The sequence below is a fragment of the Nothobranchius furzeri genome, chromosome 3, assembly GCF_043380555.1.
Source record: "Nothobranchius furzeri strain GRZ-AD chromosome 3, NfurGRZ-RIMD1, whole genome shotgun sequence".
In the NCBI taxonomy this organism is placed as follows: domain Eukaryota; kingdom Metazoa; phylum Chordata; class Actinopteri; order Cyprinodontiformes; family Nothobranchiidae; genus Nothobranchius; species Nothobranchius furzeri.
The window spans coordinates 76,839,596-76,856,959 of record NC_091743.1 but is presented as its reverse complement, the minus strand read 5'-3'; the positions used below and the strand labels follow the sequence as shown (position 1 = coordinate 76,856,959).

The following is a 17,364-nucleotide window of genomic DNA, read 5'->3' as shown; positions in this document are numbered from 1 at the left end:
CTTGTTCTGCGTAGTTTGAGTTATGATTTGCACACTTCTACCTCTCTCGAGGCATGTGTTCATATTAACACAGCAAGTTGAGGCTCAGGGAACACCTCTTGGTTATTCCAAGACAACCTCTGACCTTTAACAGCGTTAATAGTTCATGTTTATTCCCTCCTTTGTTGCTCCCCATTCTTCTCAGACTAATGCTGTTGAACCCCGTTTTCAAAACCAAACGGTGTGAAATCCAGGGAAGATGCCCATCTCGCAACTACTGTGTTATTATAATTAACTGTAATGTTATTTATATTGTTGTGTCCTTGTTGTGAGCATCTGCAAAGGTTAAATAACTTTCATATTTGCAGTCCTTAAAAAAATAATAAATTAAGGAGTCCAGAACCTATGTATTTTTAAGTCTCTTCTTAAAAAGTAACAAAAAAAGTAAGTTAAAATTTAAAACAAAAATATTTTCTATGTATGATACAGATATTTAGTGCTTCCACCGTCGGAATCCAAACTCAAGATGGCGGCATGTTTCAGAACCGTGTCGCAGAAGAAGAAAAAAAAAAAGACACAAAAACAAATTAAATTCCAGCCGTAAACACGTCGTCCTGTCTGCACAGCCTTTTAAAAGTCCGTTCTGCTGTTAGGGATGTAGTTCTACGCCGTTTTCCGGACGTCTCCCTTATCAATTATCCTCCGACTCCTCCTCTGCCTCCCGCAGCCAGGTGAAGAAGGCTGTGACGGATTTGAGGGCAACGCCTTTGCCCTCCAGCTCGGCAGGGTCTTTACTCGTCTCCCACTTGTAGAAGGCGTCCTCTGAGATGACGTCCTCATCATACAGACAGTCGAAGAACATCCGAAGAAGGTCTGTGGGACAACAAAGACATCATTATGCATTTGTTGTTTAGCAACATTTCATCACTAAAAATTAGATACAGACAGGTGAGGAGGTGCAGATATGTGTAGAAACATCTTCTGACTTTACAGAAACATGGAGAGTCAATAAATCAGACGCTCTATGAAAACATAAGTGGAATGATCCAAAAGCACGAGTAAAGTGCAAAAAGACAGAATACAACTGATTATTACAGCCTAGATTACTTTAATATTTATTTCCATCCTCATCGATGCCATTTCTCTACAGTCAGTAGCTACATTTACATGGGCACAAGTAACCGGAATGAATGCTTTATCAAATCAAAAATTCTTCATGGAAACATGAATACGATATGATGCGGCCCCATGACGTCCATGTACATGGATTGTTGGAGTAAAATAATGCCTGTGCACGTGTGCAACTTCAGCGTGACGTCCTTCTGCCTTTGCAGATGCTAAGGACAAGCCAAAAACATGGCGGGAGGTAAACCGAAGCGGTCCATAATGGGGGGAAAAAACGTAAGTCAACAGACAAAGAGACTCAGGAAATAAAATGCAAAGTGTGTTTATGGTCCCTGAACATGTAAAAGTAACTAGAATCTTCTGATTAAACATTCAAAGATCAATCAGGTTGATTTATTTATATGGAATTATCACATCTTATTGATCATTGTTACATATGTAGCCACTCCTTAATGCTACACTGTTAACGGTCCAAAGACACGTCTTTATAAAGAGAGGGAAAGTGAACACCTGAAGTTTTATAAACAGCAAAAAATCCGCTACTAGATATGTGACTATTATGCAATTATCTAAATTCAGCTAAAACTAGCAGAAAAACACAAAACAGCTTCTAACCTGTGTTTACTTTGTTGCAGCACTTACTTGGAGGCTGATCGAGGGAAACGATCAGTGCCTGAAGTGCATAAAGTGCTTGCAGCTGTCGCTCAGTGTCTGAGTTAAGGTACTTGAGTAACACAGGCAACCTTTTCTGGATGATGGCCGTGTCCACGCGACAGCTGGCATTTTCATCTATGGAGTCAAGCAGGTGGTGGTTAGGGCACACTGAGCTGTTCCACATCAGGTTTTCAGGGCTGTAAATATCACAATCAGCTATGAGAACAGAGAAGTGTCTCCACCAGGTGGTGGAGAGCTTACCTATCACTGCTGCCTTACACACAGCTGTCATCAAAGCCCTCAGGAAGGGGGACGAGCTCGTCTGAGCTTCATCGAGGTTTGCCTGAGAGAATACGTCACAATTAATGTAGCTCTGATGCCACCGAGGACAGAAAAACTATTAAAACAAAAACATGTAATCCTGAATGAAGCAGAGACGTGGAGCAGTAGAAACATCATCTATCCTCATACTACTGTCAACAAGGTCTTCTGTCCAAACACAGCAGTCTTACATCACCTAGTTTTACGACCGGCTGTTGGGCACAACTGCTCTAATGTTTGGGTCCACTTCACTAAATGCGATGGGTGATGACAACATCGACAACGATGTCTTAATCTCCTCCAACAGGTAAGATAATTTAACGTTAGCTTGATATTTTAGCTCCCGCTAACATTGCTATCAGCTAATTGTGCGTTCATTTTTTCCTCGGAACTCAGAAATTCAGATTTCTGAGAAGGAAAAATCATCTGTTTTAAAAAGAACCACAAAAGGAATGAAGAAACAAAGTACACGTGGTTTATAAAACTACAAGGACCCACCCATCACATGATTCGTCCAGAGGGGAGACTGGGTTTTACTTTGTTACACACCCAATGTAAAACTACAAACATTTGTATGGTATTGAAGTTTGTTTTAGTTTCATTTGTAGGTTATGATAATACACCATCTCCTCATCATAGCTGTTCCAGATGGTGTAGAAGAGAAATAGAACATGGAGCTGGGTTTTAGTTTTTGCATCATTTAGAAAGAGTTGTGGTTAAAAGTTTTCATATAGAAGAATTTTGTACAACACTACTATGATAAAATACAAACAGTTGTATGTTATTTATTATGATATTTATAAAATATATATAGAGAAAAAATATTTAATTAAAAATGTATTCCATTAATTATTAAACACTCTAAATCTAAAAGGCTAGGTTATCCAGAGTTATCTCTGTAGTTATGCTGCTATAGGCTTAGACTGCTGTCGTGGTGGATGGCTGCTTACACTGAGCCAGGATCCTCTGGCGGTTTCTTCCTGTTAAAAGGGAGTTTTCCTCTCCACTGTCGCTGCATGCTTGCTTAGTATGAGGACCGCTGTAAAGACTCTGACACCAGTCAGTGACTCGATGCAACCTGCTGGGTTCCTTATATAGGAAACTTTTTACTGATTGGCTTAATGACCTGACCTGTATTGGAATGTTCACTGTGTGAAGGTCCTTGAGACGACTCTGGTCCTGATTTGGCGCTTTAGAAATAAACTGAACTGAATTGAACTTTAACTGAATTAAACTCTCAAAAGTATCGAAAATTGGTGTTAAGTTCTGGTATTGATTCCTTGGTACTGAGAACTTACGAAGAGGGGGGGTGAGGGACTCTAGAAAAATGCATCAATAATCGAACCCTCTGAATCACGAGGAGCCTAAAGATTCCTACCCAGAGTTCTCTGTATGACTACGTTTACACCGTGTTGGGAGTCCGTGTGACGTGACTGGTAACGAATGGGTTTGACACGTAGATGCTAGACAGCATTTGGTGCCTTGTAATCTTTGTCTCACACACAGCCTTGTTGATGATACCGAGCACCTATGTGAGATGCTGGCCTGATCATCAAGTCTACAAACAGCTGGAATAAGTCCACCAGCTCTGGTGTTAGTGGACATCTGTCTGTGTTAAAGGGGACATATGATTTTTGTCAGAAGTTATAGTAGTTCTATAGTCAATGAAAAAGTTGACTAAATCCCTCTCACATAAAGCAATTCTAGCAATTTTATTCTTGACATTTTCAGTACCTTCCAGAACGAACCATTTCAGGACTCTGTCACTGTAATGGGCCATTCCCATCTGTACCGGGTCGGCCCGGGCCGGGTAGCGTAGGTTGTTTACACATCTGGGTGGCCTGGTATTTTTCCGGGCCAACCAAGGCTCATTCTCAGCCCTCTTCTCGAGGGGGTCTCCTTCAGGCCGACCAGGGCCAACACACCCACTGCTGACAGCAAATTCACACCTTCCATTAGAGCAAGCCTCTGATTGGTGGGTAGAATCAGCCCACATGGGCTTAAGACAAGGATGTGTGGAATAGGGTTGTCACGGTAACCGGTATAGCGGTAAACCCCGGTAAAAAAGTTGACAATAAAAATAACCGTCCAGTTTTTAAAAAACTATATTATCTCGGTGGGTTTACCGTGGCCGCGGTTTCGGCGCGATGACCCTTACCAGCCACCGTCGCTTCAGCTGAAGTTCCCGCGGCGCGCGCACACGCACTTTTTAGTTTGCAACGGCACCAAAACTTTGAAGCTGAAATAATGGCCGAAGGAGGAGATGGCAGCGCCCAGGACATCCATCCGCCCTCAAAGAAGACTAAATCGGAAGTATGGGCATATTTTGGATTTCTGAAAAATGCTGAGGGACAGTTAATAGAAGACGGCTATCCCGTTTGCAGAACGTGCAGGAAACAAGCGTCTGCAAAAGGCAGCAACACTTCAAATCCAACGGCACATCTGCGTGACCATCACCCACGTCTCCACAGCCAGTGCAAGGTAAGTTAACATTAGCATTTGAGCTGAAATGCATGACGTGAGGACTTTTGGTTGACGGAGAATGCAACGAGTCACTATATACTGCAGCCGCAGCGTCCTCTGCCAGCATTTAAACCGTGTCACGGACACCCTGTTGCTGGATGAAGCATCTTATTTGTTGATGATGAAGAGAAATATACAATTAGTTCCTTGTCATTGATTTGTTTACTTATTCAATGCCATTTATACTTGAACATTTGGATTTGATTACATAGTGTAGTAGTTATTTTAGTAATTTGTTTAAAGTGGCTATTTGTTTTAAATACATATTTTTTAAGGTTGACTTGTACAGTGCTCAAGTCAAGTGTGGACTGGAGTTTTAGATTTTCATTTTGATAATGAAGAAAACAAGTATATGAGAAAACAAGTGGTGTTTCTTTGATTTGTTTACATATTGTTTATGTTTTGAATGTTTGGATTTGTATAATTTAAACCTGCACTGACTACTGTAACAAGTTCCAGAAAAATAAGCTATTTGTTCCTTTACTTGTGAAAAGTTGCACTTTTGCTAAGGCTTTGTGTTATTTTAGGTTTAATAAACACTGTTAAACATTTTCAAAACTATTTCAGTTTGTGTAGAACAGGACTATCAATGCTTTCTGAACATATGCAACACCGTTTAAAAAATACCGCGATAATACCGAAAACCGTGATAATTTTGGTCACAATAACCGTGAGGTTAAATTTTCATACCGTGACAACCCTAGTGTGGAATCAACCGGGCCAGGCTGGGGCCGACTGGGGCTACCCGGCCCGGGCCGACCCGGTACAGATGGGAATGGCCCATAAGAGAACAAGCTGGAGATGGCTCCTCCAGCAGCAGCTTCCTCTTGCATGTGAGAAGTGGTTCTATTGTACTTTCGCTGTTTGGGACCTTTTCAAACGGTTTGTTTTAGGCACATAATTCCTGAAACTAAACACTGATGATTCCTAAACGATAAAAGCCACAGCTGTGTGATGCATGCTGGTCATCATACCTCTACCCAGTCAAAGATCTGCTCATCACTGGCCATGTCCTCCAGGAGGAGTTTCTCTAGCTGCTGGCTCAGCTCCTCGGGAGACAAGATTCTTTTAGTCTGAACCTCATCAGACATTGAGTTGTCCAACTGAAGGAACTGGAGTTTCTGTTTTGTGTGAACAGGAGAAGAGAGTGGACCAGTGAGAATGTGGAAAGGGAGACAGTGGCAAGAACAAAATCAATGAAGTACAATAATCCTCCCAGACTTCTCTAACCTGCTGTGAGATGAAGGCCTGGACATCCTCTCCCTCTGGCAGAACGTTGGCCCAGTTGAGGCCAGATTCCCTCCATAAAGAACTCACAGCCCTATGGCTCTGTGGAAATGAGAAACATCACACTCAACTCTTCATGTGTGTCGTAGTTTATCAAGGGTGGCCGATCTAATGTAACAATTAAACATAATTAAATAGCTCACGCTACAGTAGCTAAAACTAAACTGTGACATAATGGTGCAATGCATTGATGGATGTAGCCCTAGACAAGCAAGTGTGTATGTTGCATAGGTCTGAGGTGCTCCCTGCCCAGCTGAGAGACATAGTCCCTCCAGCGTGTTCTGGGTCTTCCTTTAGGTCTTCTCCCGGTTGGACGTGCCAGGAAAACCTCACCAGAGAGGTGTCCAGAGGGCATCCTTACTAGATGCCCGAGCCACCTCAACTGGATCCTCTCAATGTGGAGGAGCAGCTGGTCTACTCCAAACCCCTCCCGGATGACAGAGCTTCTCACCCCATCTCTAAGGGAGAGCCCAGAGATCCTGCAGAGAAAACTCCTTTTGGCCGCTTGTATCAACAATCCTTATTTGGGCCACTACTACCCAAAGCTCGTGACCATAGGGGAGGGAAGGAATGTAGATCAAACAATAAAACTTCACCACGACAGATCGGTGCAACGCCCGCAGTGCTGTAGACGCAGCACAGAATACGCTTATATGTTAGAAAGGTGCTCGGATAATTTGTAGAATTGCAAGAAATAAAATCCTTTGTAAAAACGAGCAGCTACCGCTCTACTGATGTGATTGATGAAAATCAAAGTGATGAGGCTGACATCCTGAATGAGAGGGAACGTGTCATGTTCAAACTAGGGGCTGCATGACTTCATTTTTTTTAAAGTCGACCATCAAGTAATGAATATCAAGTTGACTTCGAGTAGTCGTTGATGACGTCATACACGTCGGGGAGGGGTTCGTTGGACTTTTTGACAGTTAAAATTGCGCCCACATTTTCAAAGTTAAACACATTTCTTTTAACAACGGTAGTTTCTGCTTCAGCCCCCCCCCCCCCCCCCCCCCCCCCCAGCGGCCGCAAACTCACTGATGCGCCTGCAGCCTCTCAGAGTTCCTGCTGCTCTAAACATTAAAATAGTTACGTATTTCATTTTTTGTTCCTCACTTCTGATTACCTTCAATGGTGTCTGTTTGCTGCAACCAGCAGGTACAAAAACTTACTTGTTTTTATTTGACTATTTTTCTGTCCTGTCTGTTTATTATCTTCCTGCATCTCCTCTCAGTCCAAAAGAAAAACTGATACCTGGCTTCATATATATATATTCACCTTATGAGTTACCTTTGAACTGCAGTTCTAAAAGATCTACCGACTGCAAAAACAGCGGAGTGTGCACTGCGCGCTGCGCACCGGTAAGGTGAAATCACCAGAGGACAAAACAGGTGATGTGCTCCGCTCCACAGCAGCGAAACGCATCAGGCACAAATAAAAGACAGAAAACATAAAAGGAAATGAGCCGACATGAACGATCGCGTGTTAAATTTGTTTTTGAGGTAGCGACACCTGATTTGATAACGTTACTGTGGCCGTGCTCAGGACGCAGATGTCTGGAGCGCGTCAACAATCAGAGCTTTGCATGTGCATGCTGGCTAAGGTTAGGATGGGGTGAGGGGAATGTTAAATTGCAAGAGGGTAAAGGTCACAATTTGGTCAAATGTCCGTTTTACGGCGGGCGTCAGATACCGCGCAGGAGCTCGTCACATGCCGTCTTTTCCGAGGACTGCATCTTGTCATTATCACGTGACAGCGACTAGTCGATGACAGGCATTAAAAGTCACCACAGAGCAGTGAGGTCGACTAGTCGATACAACCCCTAGTTCAAAGTGAATAAGGCCGTCAGAAAAAGCATCGCTACAACACAAACAGCTGGGAGGGACTGTGTGCATCTTTACTCTGCACATATATAGAAATGGCTTTAAACAGTAAGTGACTGTGTTTTGGATTTAGATTACAATTTATTGGGTTAATAATTATAAACTAAAACTTGTCATTTCTCTAAACAGGGGTAAAGACAATTTTCAGAATACAAACTTGAAGTGACAAAATGTAGTTTCCAGACCTCCAATGTCTACAATACCTTACTGAGTATTTACGCTTAAACATATTAAATTATATCTGAAAACAAAATCAAAAGATTTACAACAAAAAAACATTTTGCCGGGGGAAAAACGCATCAAAGGGATGCTTACCATATGTTTGCATAGTATGTGCAATATTTCAGAGAATAAGATCCCAGCTCTTCCAACAGGAAGCAAAGGTTTGCTTAATTCACTGTGAACAAACACAAGAAAGTAAACATTTAAGCAGGTGACAGTTTAAAAATGGTGGAACATAAAGATGTGGAGATAGTTTATCCTCCAAGGTGGCGAACCCACAAACCAGACGTTACAATCAGCCACGGGACACCAAACACACCTAAAGAGCTCTCTCATAGAGAAGCCCCCCTCCTTGAGCACGGGGCTCAGCAGCTCAGCCAGGTACAGCCAGATGTGGGGAATGTCGATGGCCATGTCGTCCGCCATCTCCAACGTGTCTGCAAACCTGAGGAAACACCAAGATCAGATGACGCTCAAGATGCAGGTCGTTTTACTGAGAAATGTGCTTCACATAGAAAATTTACATTTTTATTCTCAAACGATATAAAAAGGGTTTTAAACTGTAACATAGCTGTCAGGCGCGACAAAAACGCTTACCCTTTGTAGAACTGGGGTTTGGGCAGGAATCTCTGCTGCACCAGCTGGAAGAGGAGCTGGCCCATGTGGTCCCGTGTGATCTGACTGCGCTCCAGGGTGGACTCCACCCCGACGCACACAAAGATGTGCAGCTGAGGGCCCAGGTCCAGCTCATCCACACACTGGATCGCCTCCTGCAGAAAACAGAGCTGTACGCTCAGATCACTAGAAACACAACGTTCTCCTGAGGTCTCAGCTGTAAAGTCAACAAAAAGGACAACTAAGTTTCCTTCAGTTACAAAACAGTGGAATAAATCACTCGTGGACTGTTTCAAAAGTAAAAACTGATTTGTTGGAGGAATCGCTGATGATGGCCTTTCCTTAATAAAATGACAGAACTCTGTTTTACCTTGTAATCATTTATGTGAAGAAACTCATCAATAATGGACCTGCACTTCCTCTCAATCTCCTCGTCAGACAGGGCAGGTCTATCCTGGTTCTGAACCACTGGCTCCAGTTTCACTGCAACGACAAGAACCGGATCCATGCTTGGTCTGCTCTGATTAAACCACTAAATAAACACATAAAGTCCAATAAATGGAAAGTGGTTTGGACGAGTTGTTTTTCCTTCTTCCCTCTGTAGGAACCAACCAAACGTGGGGTTTTTGCAGGCTGTGCTGTGGCGTGTTCTCACCGGGTTCCCTGGCTCGGCTGCGCTCTGGCTCGGTTTTGTCTTCGGTAACACTCGGCCTCCGAGGTTCTGCTACGTCTCGCTCCTCTGTGTTTTGAACCTCCGGCAGCTCTTTGGAACTGCCCCCCCTGATGAACAGGCCGGGTCGGGCCGATGGCGGGGCAGAGACCAGTGGCTTCTCACTACCTCCTCTGACCGTGCTGCTACGACTGCTGACAAGCGAGAGAAGCAGCCAAGTTAACCCGGATGAGGAGGTATTTAGGGACTTCTGAGATGAAATGAAACAGAGAAGGACCAGGATTAGTGATTTACCTTCCCAGAGTTCTCCTGGAATCACAGTCTGGGTTCTGTGGAGACGTGGTAGAGGGCTGAGGTAGAGGTGTGGACTGCAGCGCAGAGAAACGGTTCAGACCAGCAGTCCGAGACAGCTCTGTTAAAAGAAAAATAAACGGTTGAACCAACAGGCCTCTGAGATCCGAGATGAGCACCTGACCGAATCGATCGGGTAAGACGCCAACAGAAGTTATGATGAAAACTATGTAAGAAAGACCCATGAAGGAAATTTCAAAGGTTCTTCAACAGCATACTATGTTACGTATGTTTTATTCATTTATTTTATTGATATCATAATAATGCAGGGTTATAAAAAACCTGCAAAATGATGTTTTATTGCAGTATGCTACAGCCCTGGTGAAAATCACCCTGCACTGTTACTGAGGTTTGTTACCAGAGTCACTGGCTTTGGCTCCTCCACTGCTGCCCTTCACCCACGTGACTTGAGCCCGCGGGCCCAGCTGGATCTTCTCATCCATCTGAGGCTGAAGAATTGTTTTACACACAGACAAAAAAACCCTTAATACCACACATATAAACAAACAAACATTTACACGACAAAGATCCACCCTCTGATGCGTTGGTGAGTTAAAGAGCTGTAGCTGAAAAAGGAACTTTGTTTTAAAGAAAACCGTTTTGAACACATCCAGCAGGGGGACACGTTTGTAGACTAGAGGATAAATCCCAACAACATGGGTTGATGAGAACCTGGTGCACTGAAAGCACCCCTTCTAGGCAGTTTGAACATGTTTTTATTTGTTTGTTGTAATTAGCATGAGCTGACTGGGAAAAACCACATAATACACTCCCCTTGGTTTTCTGTTCTGACTAATAACACATAATAAATGAAAAAGCTGCAACATTAAGATTAAATTTGAACTAGTTGATGTAAATTACTGAGCAGCCCCACCTGCCCTGATTTTGAAGCTCACCTTAGAGATCTTTGGGATCTTATTGGGATCGATGGTCCGGCTGTTTTTTGTCATGGGCACAGTGTTCCAGGTTTCCTCTCTCTGCATCCGCTGATCCCTCTGTTCCCGGGGATCTGTGAGGCCAAAGGGAAGCAGCACATAGACATCTGAATGAAAAAGAGCCGCTTTTAAAATCATTTCTCTTCTGACTAATATTGAGCCGTTTTTCTCCGTTTGATTAAGCATCGTAGGTCAGCTGACAGATGGGAGGGAGCAGGGGGCTTCCTGTCTGCTGCTGGCACAATAGCATCTCTGCATGCTATACAGACAGGAAGTCTGCCTGTCTGCTAGCAGGGTCCTGAGTCACTGTAGCTGCGCCGGTGTGACTCTAAGCTTTAAAGAGGATTTAAGCAACAGGACTGACCTGGCCGTCTCTTGCTGTCCTTGGAGAGCAGCTGCTGGTGCACCTTCCTCTGCTCTTCCTGCTCTTCAATCTTGGCCTCTTTATGAATCTGCTCAATGGTTTTTGGGCCCTGGTCAACTCTTCTGGACACCCAGTTGTGCTGGAAATATGAAGAAAAACGGATTAAATAATAACTCATAAAAAATCAATTCAAGGTTTATCTTCTATTTAAATCTTAGAACAAAATAAACAGCTCCAAAGTCGTTCGGCTTAAAAAAGAAGCTGCAGCGTTGTTAAGATGGATTACAGAGCAGTGCAGTTAAACATCTTGTGTGAGAGCCATGATAATCTCAGAGTATACAGCTGCAAAATTATATATATATATATATGTATGTATATATACACATATAATTATGTATATTTTTATTTATTATTTATTTATAAATAAATAAAACATCACCAGTGCCATTAAATAAAGAGAAGACCAGTTGTTTATCTGCAGAATTCTGACTGATGCAGGGGCCTGATCTAAATAAGGTCTTTTTGTTTTGGGGTAATCTGGTTCACTTACACGAAGGGTGCACACACATCAGCACAACAACGAGCCGCTGAAGCACCATGAAACATGCAGAAACGTGCACGAGAACTCAGGTCTGTGAGCCTAAAGACAAACATCAAAACCACAAACTCACCAATCTCAAGTCTATCACATCTTGCAGCATAAACCGGATCCTAGATGACGTTTTCCTCTCCTTGACTATTTTTTCCATTTGATTGAAGTACTGATCCATTCGAGGCTGTAGAGAAAAGAAGTTTTAGGGTTCAGCGGGTTTCAGACACGCTCATGTTGCACAACAACTCCTTTTCCGTGAATTAGTGGAAAAACGGCTCTCCTAAAATGTTTTAAATACAGCAGAAATGAAAAAGGAATATAAAGATTTATGACCACGTTTCTGATGACTTGTACACGAGTATTGATGTGGGTAAATTCACATATTTTTCAGAAGGGCAGATGGAGCAGATTTGTTTCCTGGCTGGTCAGAAGCTTCTATTTGTCAGATGATTGATGAAAATCTACCGGACATAAGCAGGTAAAGAGGAATGGTGTTTGGCTCGGTCCGAGCACCAGAGGACTCCGGCTACAGGAGCGTCAGACAGAGCGAAGCAGGCCCCGACTAGCCTACTTTCTCCTGTCAGAGGAAAGTCATTCACCCAAAGCTGTCGCTTTTCTGCCTGAACTCATGAAGGGTTCGACCAGGTTTCACTGTAACCAGAAATAAGAAGCAAGGCTTTGTCGTGGTTCATCAAAGCAGCTATAAATCTGAACAACCCAAGTGGACACAAACAGCAGCTCCAGCCTCAAATCATACCAATTCAGAACCGGGAGAAAACAAAAACACTTCATTTGCTGAGAGTTGGATATAAAAACCACCACCAGCACCTGTGTGTGAGCAGCAATAACAGGCAGCTGCTGCGAGGACATTTCCACACTAGATCCTTTAGTTTGTGCCAGGAAACCAAACACCTGTCGTAGCTCACTTCCATAACAAACGTGTGCCTTCCTACAACAGAAGCTCTGCCTGCTCATGCTTTCTTGCCTCACTGATAACAAACGTCCCTCCTGCAGCTCACCTTTGCCTTCTCAAAGTCCAGGTCCTTCCCGATGGTGGTGAGCAGCCTGCACAGGCACTCCAATGACTCTTCGTCGTGATTTTTCAGCAGCTTGACCACACAGTCATGCATTATGGCCTCAGTCAACATCTTCAGCTTAAAGAGCTCGCCGATGAACCTGATGTTGCCGATGGAACGCCGCCTGGCCTTGTCTTTGGCCTCCTCCAGCTCCTCCTGAAGCCTTTCACGCTCTGTCGCCTGAAATCCACAGTTTTACCAAAACCAAAGCATGGTTAGGCTGGTTCTTTTTTGTGTGTGAAAAACGATGCAGCAGCACGAAAACCGGATCGAACGGTGAGGAGACTACACACCGATGCAGCCGAGTCCAGCTCTTTCTGCTTCCTCTCAAACACCACGTCGTCCACCTTGTCCTTCTCAAACTCCTTTTGGCAGCGATTTAGCAGCAATTTGCGAAAATTAACTGTGGAATTGGGCTTGTCCGTCATCTGCACTTTGAGCTGAACACAAACAGATACAGTTGAATAAAAAGAAAAGGCCTCAAGCTGGGAACAGAAGCATGTGAAAAGACTCTGCTATCTTGGTTATAACTCATTTTGAAAGTTGAACTGCAGCTGTGAAGGAACAGTTTAAATCCATCTTCATACTGAGACTAGTGACTTTTCTAATGGCTGGCTTTACCGCGGCGAGGCAGCGACACATGTTTCCATAAGCCACAGAAAAGCTGGGCTCGTCGATGGCCTTCTCAAACACTAGATCGATGACACCTTTAAGCCGTTCCTCTGTGTCGATGGTCAGATCCGTCACTTGCTTCATCAGCTGGTTGAACTTCTGAGGAGTCAGTTTGTTCAGGATGCTCCGAACCTTCCTGAAGAGCTCCTGGGAATCAGAACAGCCCCATGTAAAGCAGAACTCAGTCCCGCAGAGACCGATCTGGACATGGAGAATAACCGTAAACCATGTAAATGTTTCATTTTTGCCCCTGCCTGCGTTTGCTGCATCTCCGGATCCTCTGCTGGACCCTCCCTCTTCAAGCCGGGTTTCCAGGCGTTCTCCGCTTTATTCAGAAAAACATCTTCAACGGACACGTTCATGATGATCTTTCTGGGTGTGATCCGTCGAGCCGCAATGTTCATGAGCTGCTAATGGAGGGAAATACAGAAAGTCACTTCTCTTATTGCTGTCAATAAAATACAGAACTCTGCTTTTACGGAGACAACAGGTTGTACAGAAAAACTATCAAGCACGAGTACACACTTTTTCACGATTCTAAAACATGTACGTTCTAAGAAAGCTCGTTTGTGTGTGTGTGTTTGTGATTTGTCGACTGTTTCAGCTTTTGCAGAGTCAGTGACTCACCGCAGCGCCTCGTCCTCCCGTCTGCCTCCCAAAATCTGCAAAAGCAGGTGTGAAATCAGGTCCTCTGGAGATCACCCTGGAGTCCACCGCTCGAGGCTGAAGCTTGTTTTGGTTCATCTGTGTGACACACACACGCACGAACGCACGCACGCACGCACGCACACACACACACACACACACACACACACACACACACACACACCAGATGAGCTGAACAGCAGGGGGAGCAGTGATCCTCCAACAACAGCAGACCAGGCAAAAGGAGCTAGAGAGGATGTGTAAATTTCACAACCAGCAGCTCTAAAGGTGACCCGCTGGAAACAACAGCCACACGACATCATCAGCTCTCGCGTTATAAATCTTCACTGAATGGTTAAAATCATACGTGCCTTGCTCAGAAGGCCGGTTGGGGAGGGGTCAGTACCAGATTTGGGGGGGGGGGGGCAGCTCTTTTCCCAGAGGAGTTTCACTTTCTCCCAGCGAGAAAACAAAACTTAAGAGTGTGTGCTAACCAACTGCTCACCAGTCTGGCTGCCCTGTTTGAAGAAACGGGGGAGGGGCATGTCGTCCCGGCACAGCCAAGGATGACATAACAACAATGTGATTTTAATCAAAACAGCATTTCGACAGGCCCTATGCTCCACCCCGTGTGAATGTGGATCTGTAGAACAAACCAAAGCGGCGTAACTTTGATCCAGTCCCTCAGACTCGCTAAAATCCTGTCTGTCATCGTTTCCGAGCATGTAAAAACATCACGTTTCACTCTGAAAACTGATGAATTCATTCCAACGAGTGTTTCATCTAATAAATGATCCCAGCATGAGATTCAGTTTATTTTCCCCAACCAGAGAGCAGAAATCCAAGATGCACAATTAAATCAGCTGATACACCAACAATAACTAGGTGTGGATGCTCCTATTCTAATTGAATGATCTGACACGTGCATTTCTTCACTCAATAGCTCAAAAATCACATTTTGCCAAATGAAGTAATCAGTGGCATTCGCAACCCTGAAACCAAGGAAATACTAGTTTAATGTTGGGAAATGACTGAAGGAAGTTATATGAAGATTTTTGTTGTGAGAATATTTCTATGAAGGCGTCGACTGTTGGAGGTTTTAAACAAATTCAAACGTTTTATTTCACAGTTGACACAGAAGGGTGTACCTTGTCCAATACCACTTCGCTGATTGGTGGGAGCCCATCTGGTTTCTGTATGCATGCAGGCATGAACTGGAAGCCTAACAGGAAGTCTCTGTTGTACTGCCGCTTCCCACTGGATTCAGCCAGGTCTGGAAGGTCGTGAGAGGAAAAACAAAAGGTGTCACTCACACATAAAACAAAGACACCCCCTGAAAACGTGATACTACACACCTCCAACAAAACTTTTATGTTTCATAACAATCCGTCTAACCTTCTAGGTCCTGTGGAGCTCCCGTCGAGTTCTCCTTGTCTCCAGGGGTGACGCCGCTGTCGCTGCTCTCCGTCTCTGAGGTGTGACCCGCTCCATTCCTCATGGGCTCCAGCTCCGCATCACTGCTTTCCTCCGGAGTGGCCGGCTTCCCATCGGCCTGGGGGCTGCTGGCAAAAGCAGGAATGGGACCAGCAACGGAGGGGAAGACTGGTGTCAGCAGAAGGGGGCTGCAGCTCAGAGGAGCCGAGTAACGGACCTGGTCTCCAGCAGGCTGATCGACATCCTTGTGCTCGTCCTGTGTGGACATAAGATTTAGTTGCATCCTGCTACTCAATCTGAACTCATTTGAAAGTTTTAGGTTATAAAAGTGGGGAAAGACCATGAAGCTTTTCAGGATGGTGCAAAACCTTTTTACTCCTTCAGTTTTTAATCACATGAAGCCATATTCATAACCCACATGATATGGTCATTACAGCTCAGGTTAACCTAAACCTCCTGTCCTGTTCTGGTCGCCGGTCTTCTGGTTCGTATGCAGACATGTTCGGTCACCTGGTGATCACGTGGTTTGAGGCTGTGCTCCAGAGGAAAAGCATCAGCGAGAATGTTCAGGTTTTTTAGGTGTTGCTGTAAATGGTTGGGAAAACTTAAAGATCGGCTGTACTCATATATTTACTACATTTGGAGTGGTCTCTGGTAGGAATGAGAGCCTTGTAAGTCATACTCTGGGAAAAACAAGCTCAGATGCTCCCGTTTGAGGACGCAGAATTCAGTCAGAGGAGAAAGTAGCGTCAGACCGCAAAATTTGGAGTCTTATTTTCTGACATTCAATCGTCTTACCCCTCCTTTCCACCGGAGCTGTGACGGAGCCGTCAGCAGCATGTCATAGCTGCTGATAGGAACCGCTGTGGTCAACAGAACCTTTTCCACCGGAGCTGTCAGCAGCGCAAGTCGGCCGCGTCTCAGGAGCAGCATAACGCGGCCCTTACGCGCCGGTTCTATTTTCTACGCGCTACGCCTCAGAAACGGGTCAAGTTCGACATTTTTGGGGAAGGAAAGACAGAAAATCGGACGTGGAAACGGAGCGAAGCTTCCCGAGATTTCCAGAATAAAGAAACGTACTGCCTTCCGGTTGCTTTACTTAAAAAAAAAAAGTTATCACCTAGCTAGCGGTCTCCTTTGTTTTTCCATAATGGAAGACGAAAGGTTGATTACTGAAGTGGAGAAGCACCCAATCCTGTTTGATCCCAGTCACAGTTTTTATAAAGACAACGTCAAGAAGGATAACGCATGGAATGACGCATCTACGGTTTTGGGGCAAGATGGTGAGTTTATGCTAAATATTATGTTGTAGTTTTCTCCTGCTTGTTGTTGTGTTTACTGACGAAGTCACACGCGATTTTGCTAATGTCGCGTGACTTCGTGCTCTGTCGGTGACAGCTGCTCCCCTGCTGCTTCGTCTCATGGGAAGGGCCAAGCAGCAGCATACGCGAACAAGACGTGCTGCTGCAGTAACGTGCTGCTGACGGCTCCGGTGGAAAGGAGGGCTTAGAGTGACAGATTATAATCAGAAATAAAAATTAAAAAATGTTTTTTTTTAGTAAGGTTGACCTTTAACATTTATGGACTCACCCATATTATCTCGCGATGGGGAAGGTTGTTGTTGATTTAGCATCCGGGAGAGAGCAGAGCACGTCTCTGCCAGTACAAGCTAACCATTAGCATTAGCAACTCCACCACACAGCAGAACCCCTTCAGGCTTGTGATATTTGTGGAGATAACACATCAACGTTGCAGAAAAAAAATAGAACGGAGTCAGTGGTAGAGTGGCGTTGCTGTTAGCCAATCAGAGATGAGATGTTCAAATACCAGGAAATAAAACTCTGTTTGCAGCTCTCCTCTAATTCAGCTCACAGGCGCACCAGAGAGTCCCCCCCCCCCCCCCAGAGTATGACTAGGCATCCTTTCTATTAAGACACCACTACAAATGTATAAAAAACGCGAGTCAGGCTGACCTTGTGATGTAGATCTGTCAGGCTTCTCTGAACCGAGTGTTTTTCC

General features: G+C 44.4%; 1 protein-coding gene across 12 annotated transcripts in view; it reads right to left on the bottom strand.

The window, feature by feature from the left end:
- Nucleotides 1-373: 373 nt before the first annotated feature.
- Nucleotides 374-17,364, bottom strand: part of eif4g3a (eukaryotic translation initiation factor 4 gamma, 3a) — a 54,699-nt gene continuing 37,708 nt past the window's right edge. For 4 of the 12 annotated variants that reach the window (XM_015958375.3, XM_015958377.3, XM_015958379.3 and 1 more), the window contains 22 exons: nt 15,307-15,601; nt 15,060-15,184; nt 13,894-14,010; nt 13,521-13,676; nt 13,216-13,413; nt 12,888-13,034; nt 12,538-12,774; nt 11,598-11,702; nt 10,927-11,065; nt 10,524-10,636; nt 9,986-10,076; nt 9,571-9,688; nt 9,262-9,470; nt 8,977-9,089; nt 8,589-8,761; nt 8,311-8,436; nt 8,085-8,166; nt 5,833-5,931; nt 5,577-5,723; nt 2,020-2,101; nt 1,720-1,893; nt 374-852 (listed from right to left, as the gene is read on the bottom strand). In XM_015958375.3, coding sequence (XP_015813861.3) covers nt 671-852; nt 1,720-1,893; nt 2,020-2,101; nt 5,577-5,723; nt 5,833-5,931; nt 8,085-8,166; nt 8,311-8,436; nt 8,589-8,761; nt 8,977-9,089; nt 9,262-9,470; nt 9,571-9,688; nt 9,986-10,076; nt 10,524-10,636; nt 10,927-11,065; nt 11,598-11,702; nt 12,538-12,774; nt 12,888-13,034; nt 13,216-13,413; nt 13,521-13,676; nt 13,894-14,010; nt 15,060-15,184; nt 15,307-15,601 — 3,228 coding nt within the window. In that variant the 3' untranslated portion in view covers nt 374-670. The remainder of the gene's footprint in view (nt 853-1,719; nt 1,894-2,019; nt 2,102-5,576; nt 5,724-5,832; nt 5,932-8,084; nt 8,167-8,310; nt 8,437-8,588; nt 8,762-8,976; nt 9,090-9,261; nt 9,471-9,570; nt 9,689-9,985; nt 10,077-10,523; nt 10,637-10,926; nt 11,066-11,597; nt 11,703-12,537; nt 12,775-12,887; nt 13,035-13,215; nt 13,414-13,520; nt 13,677-13,893; nt 14,011-15,059; nt 15,185-15,306; nt 15,602-17,364) is intronic. The other 8 variants (XM_015958383.3, XM_054732973.2, XM_015958384.3 and 5 more) reach the window with 6 other exon arrangements.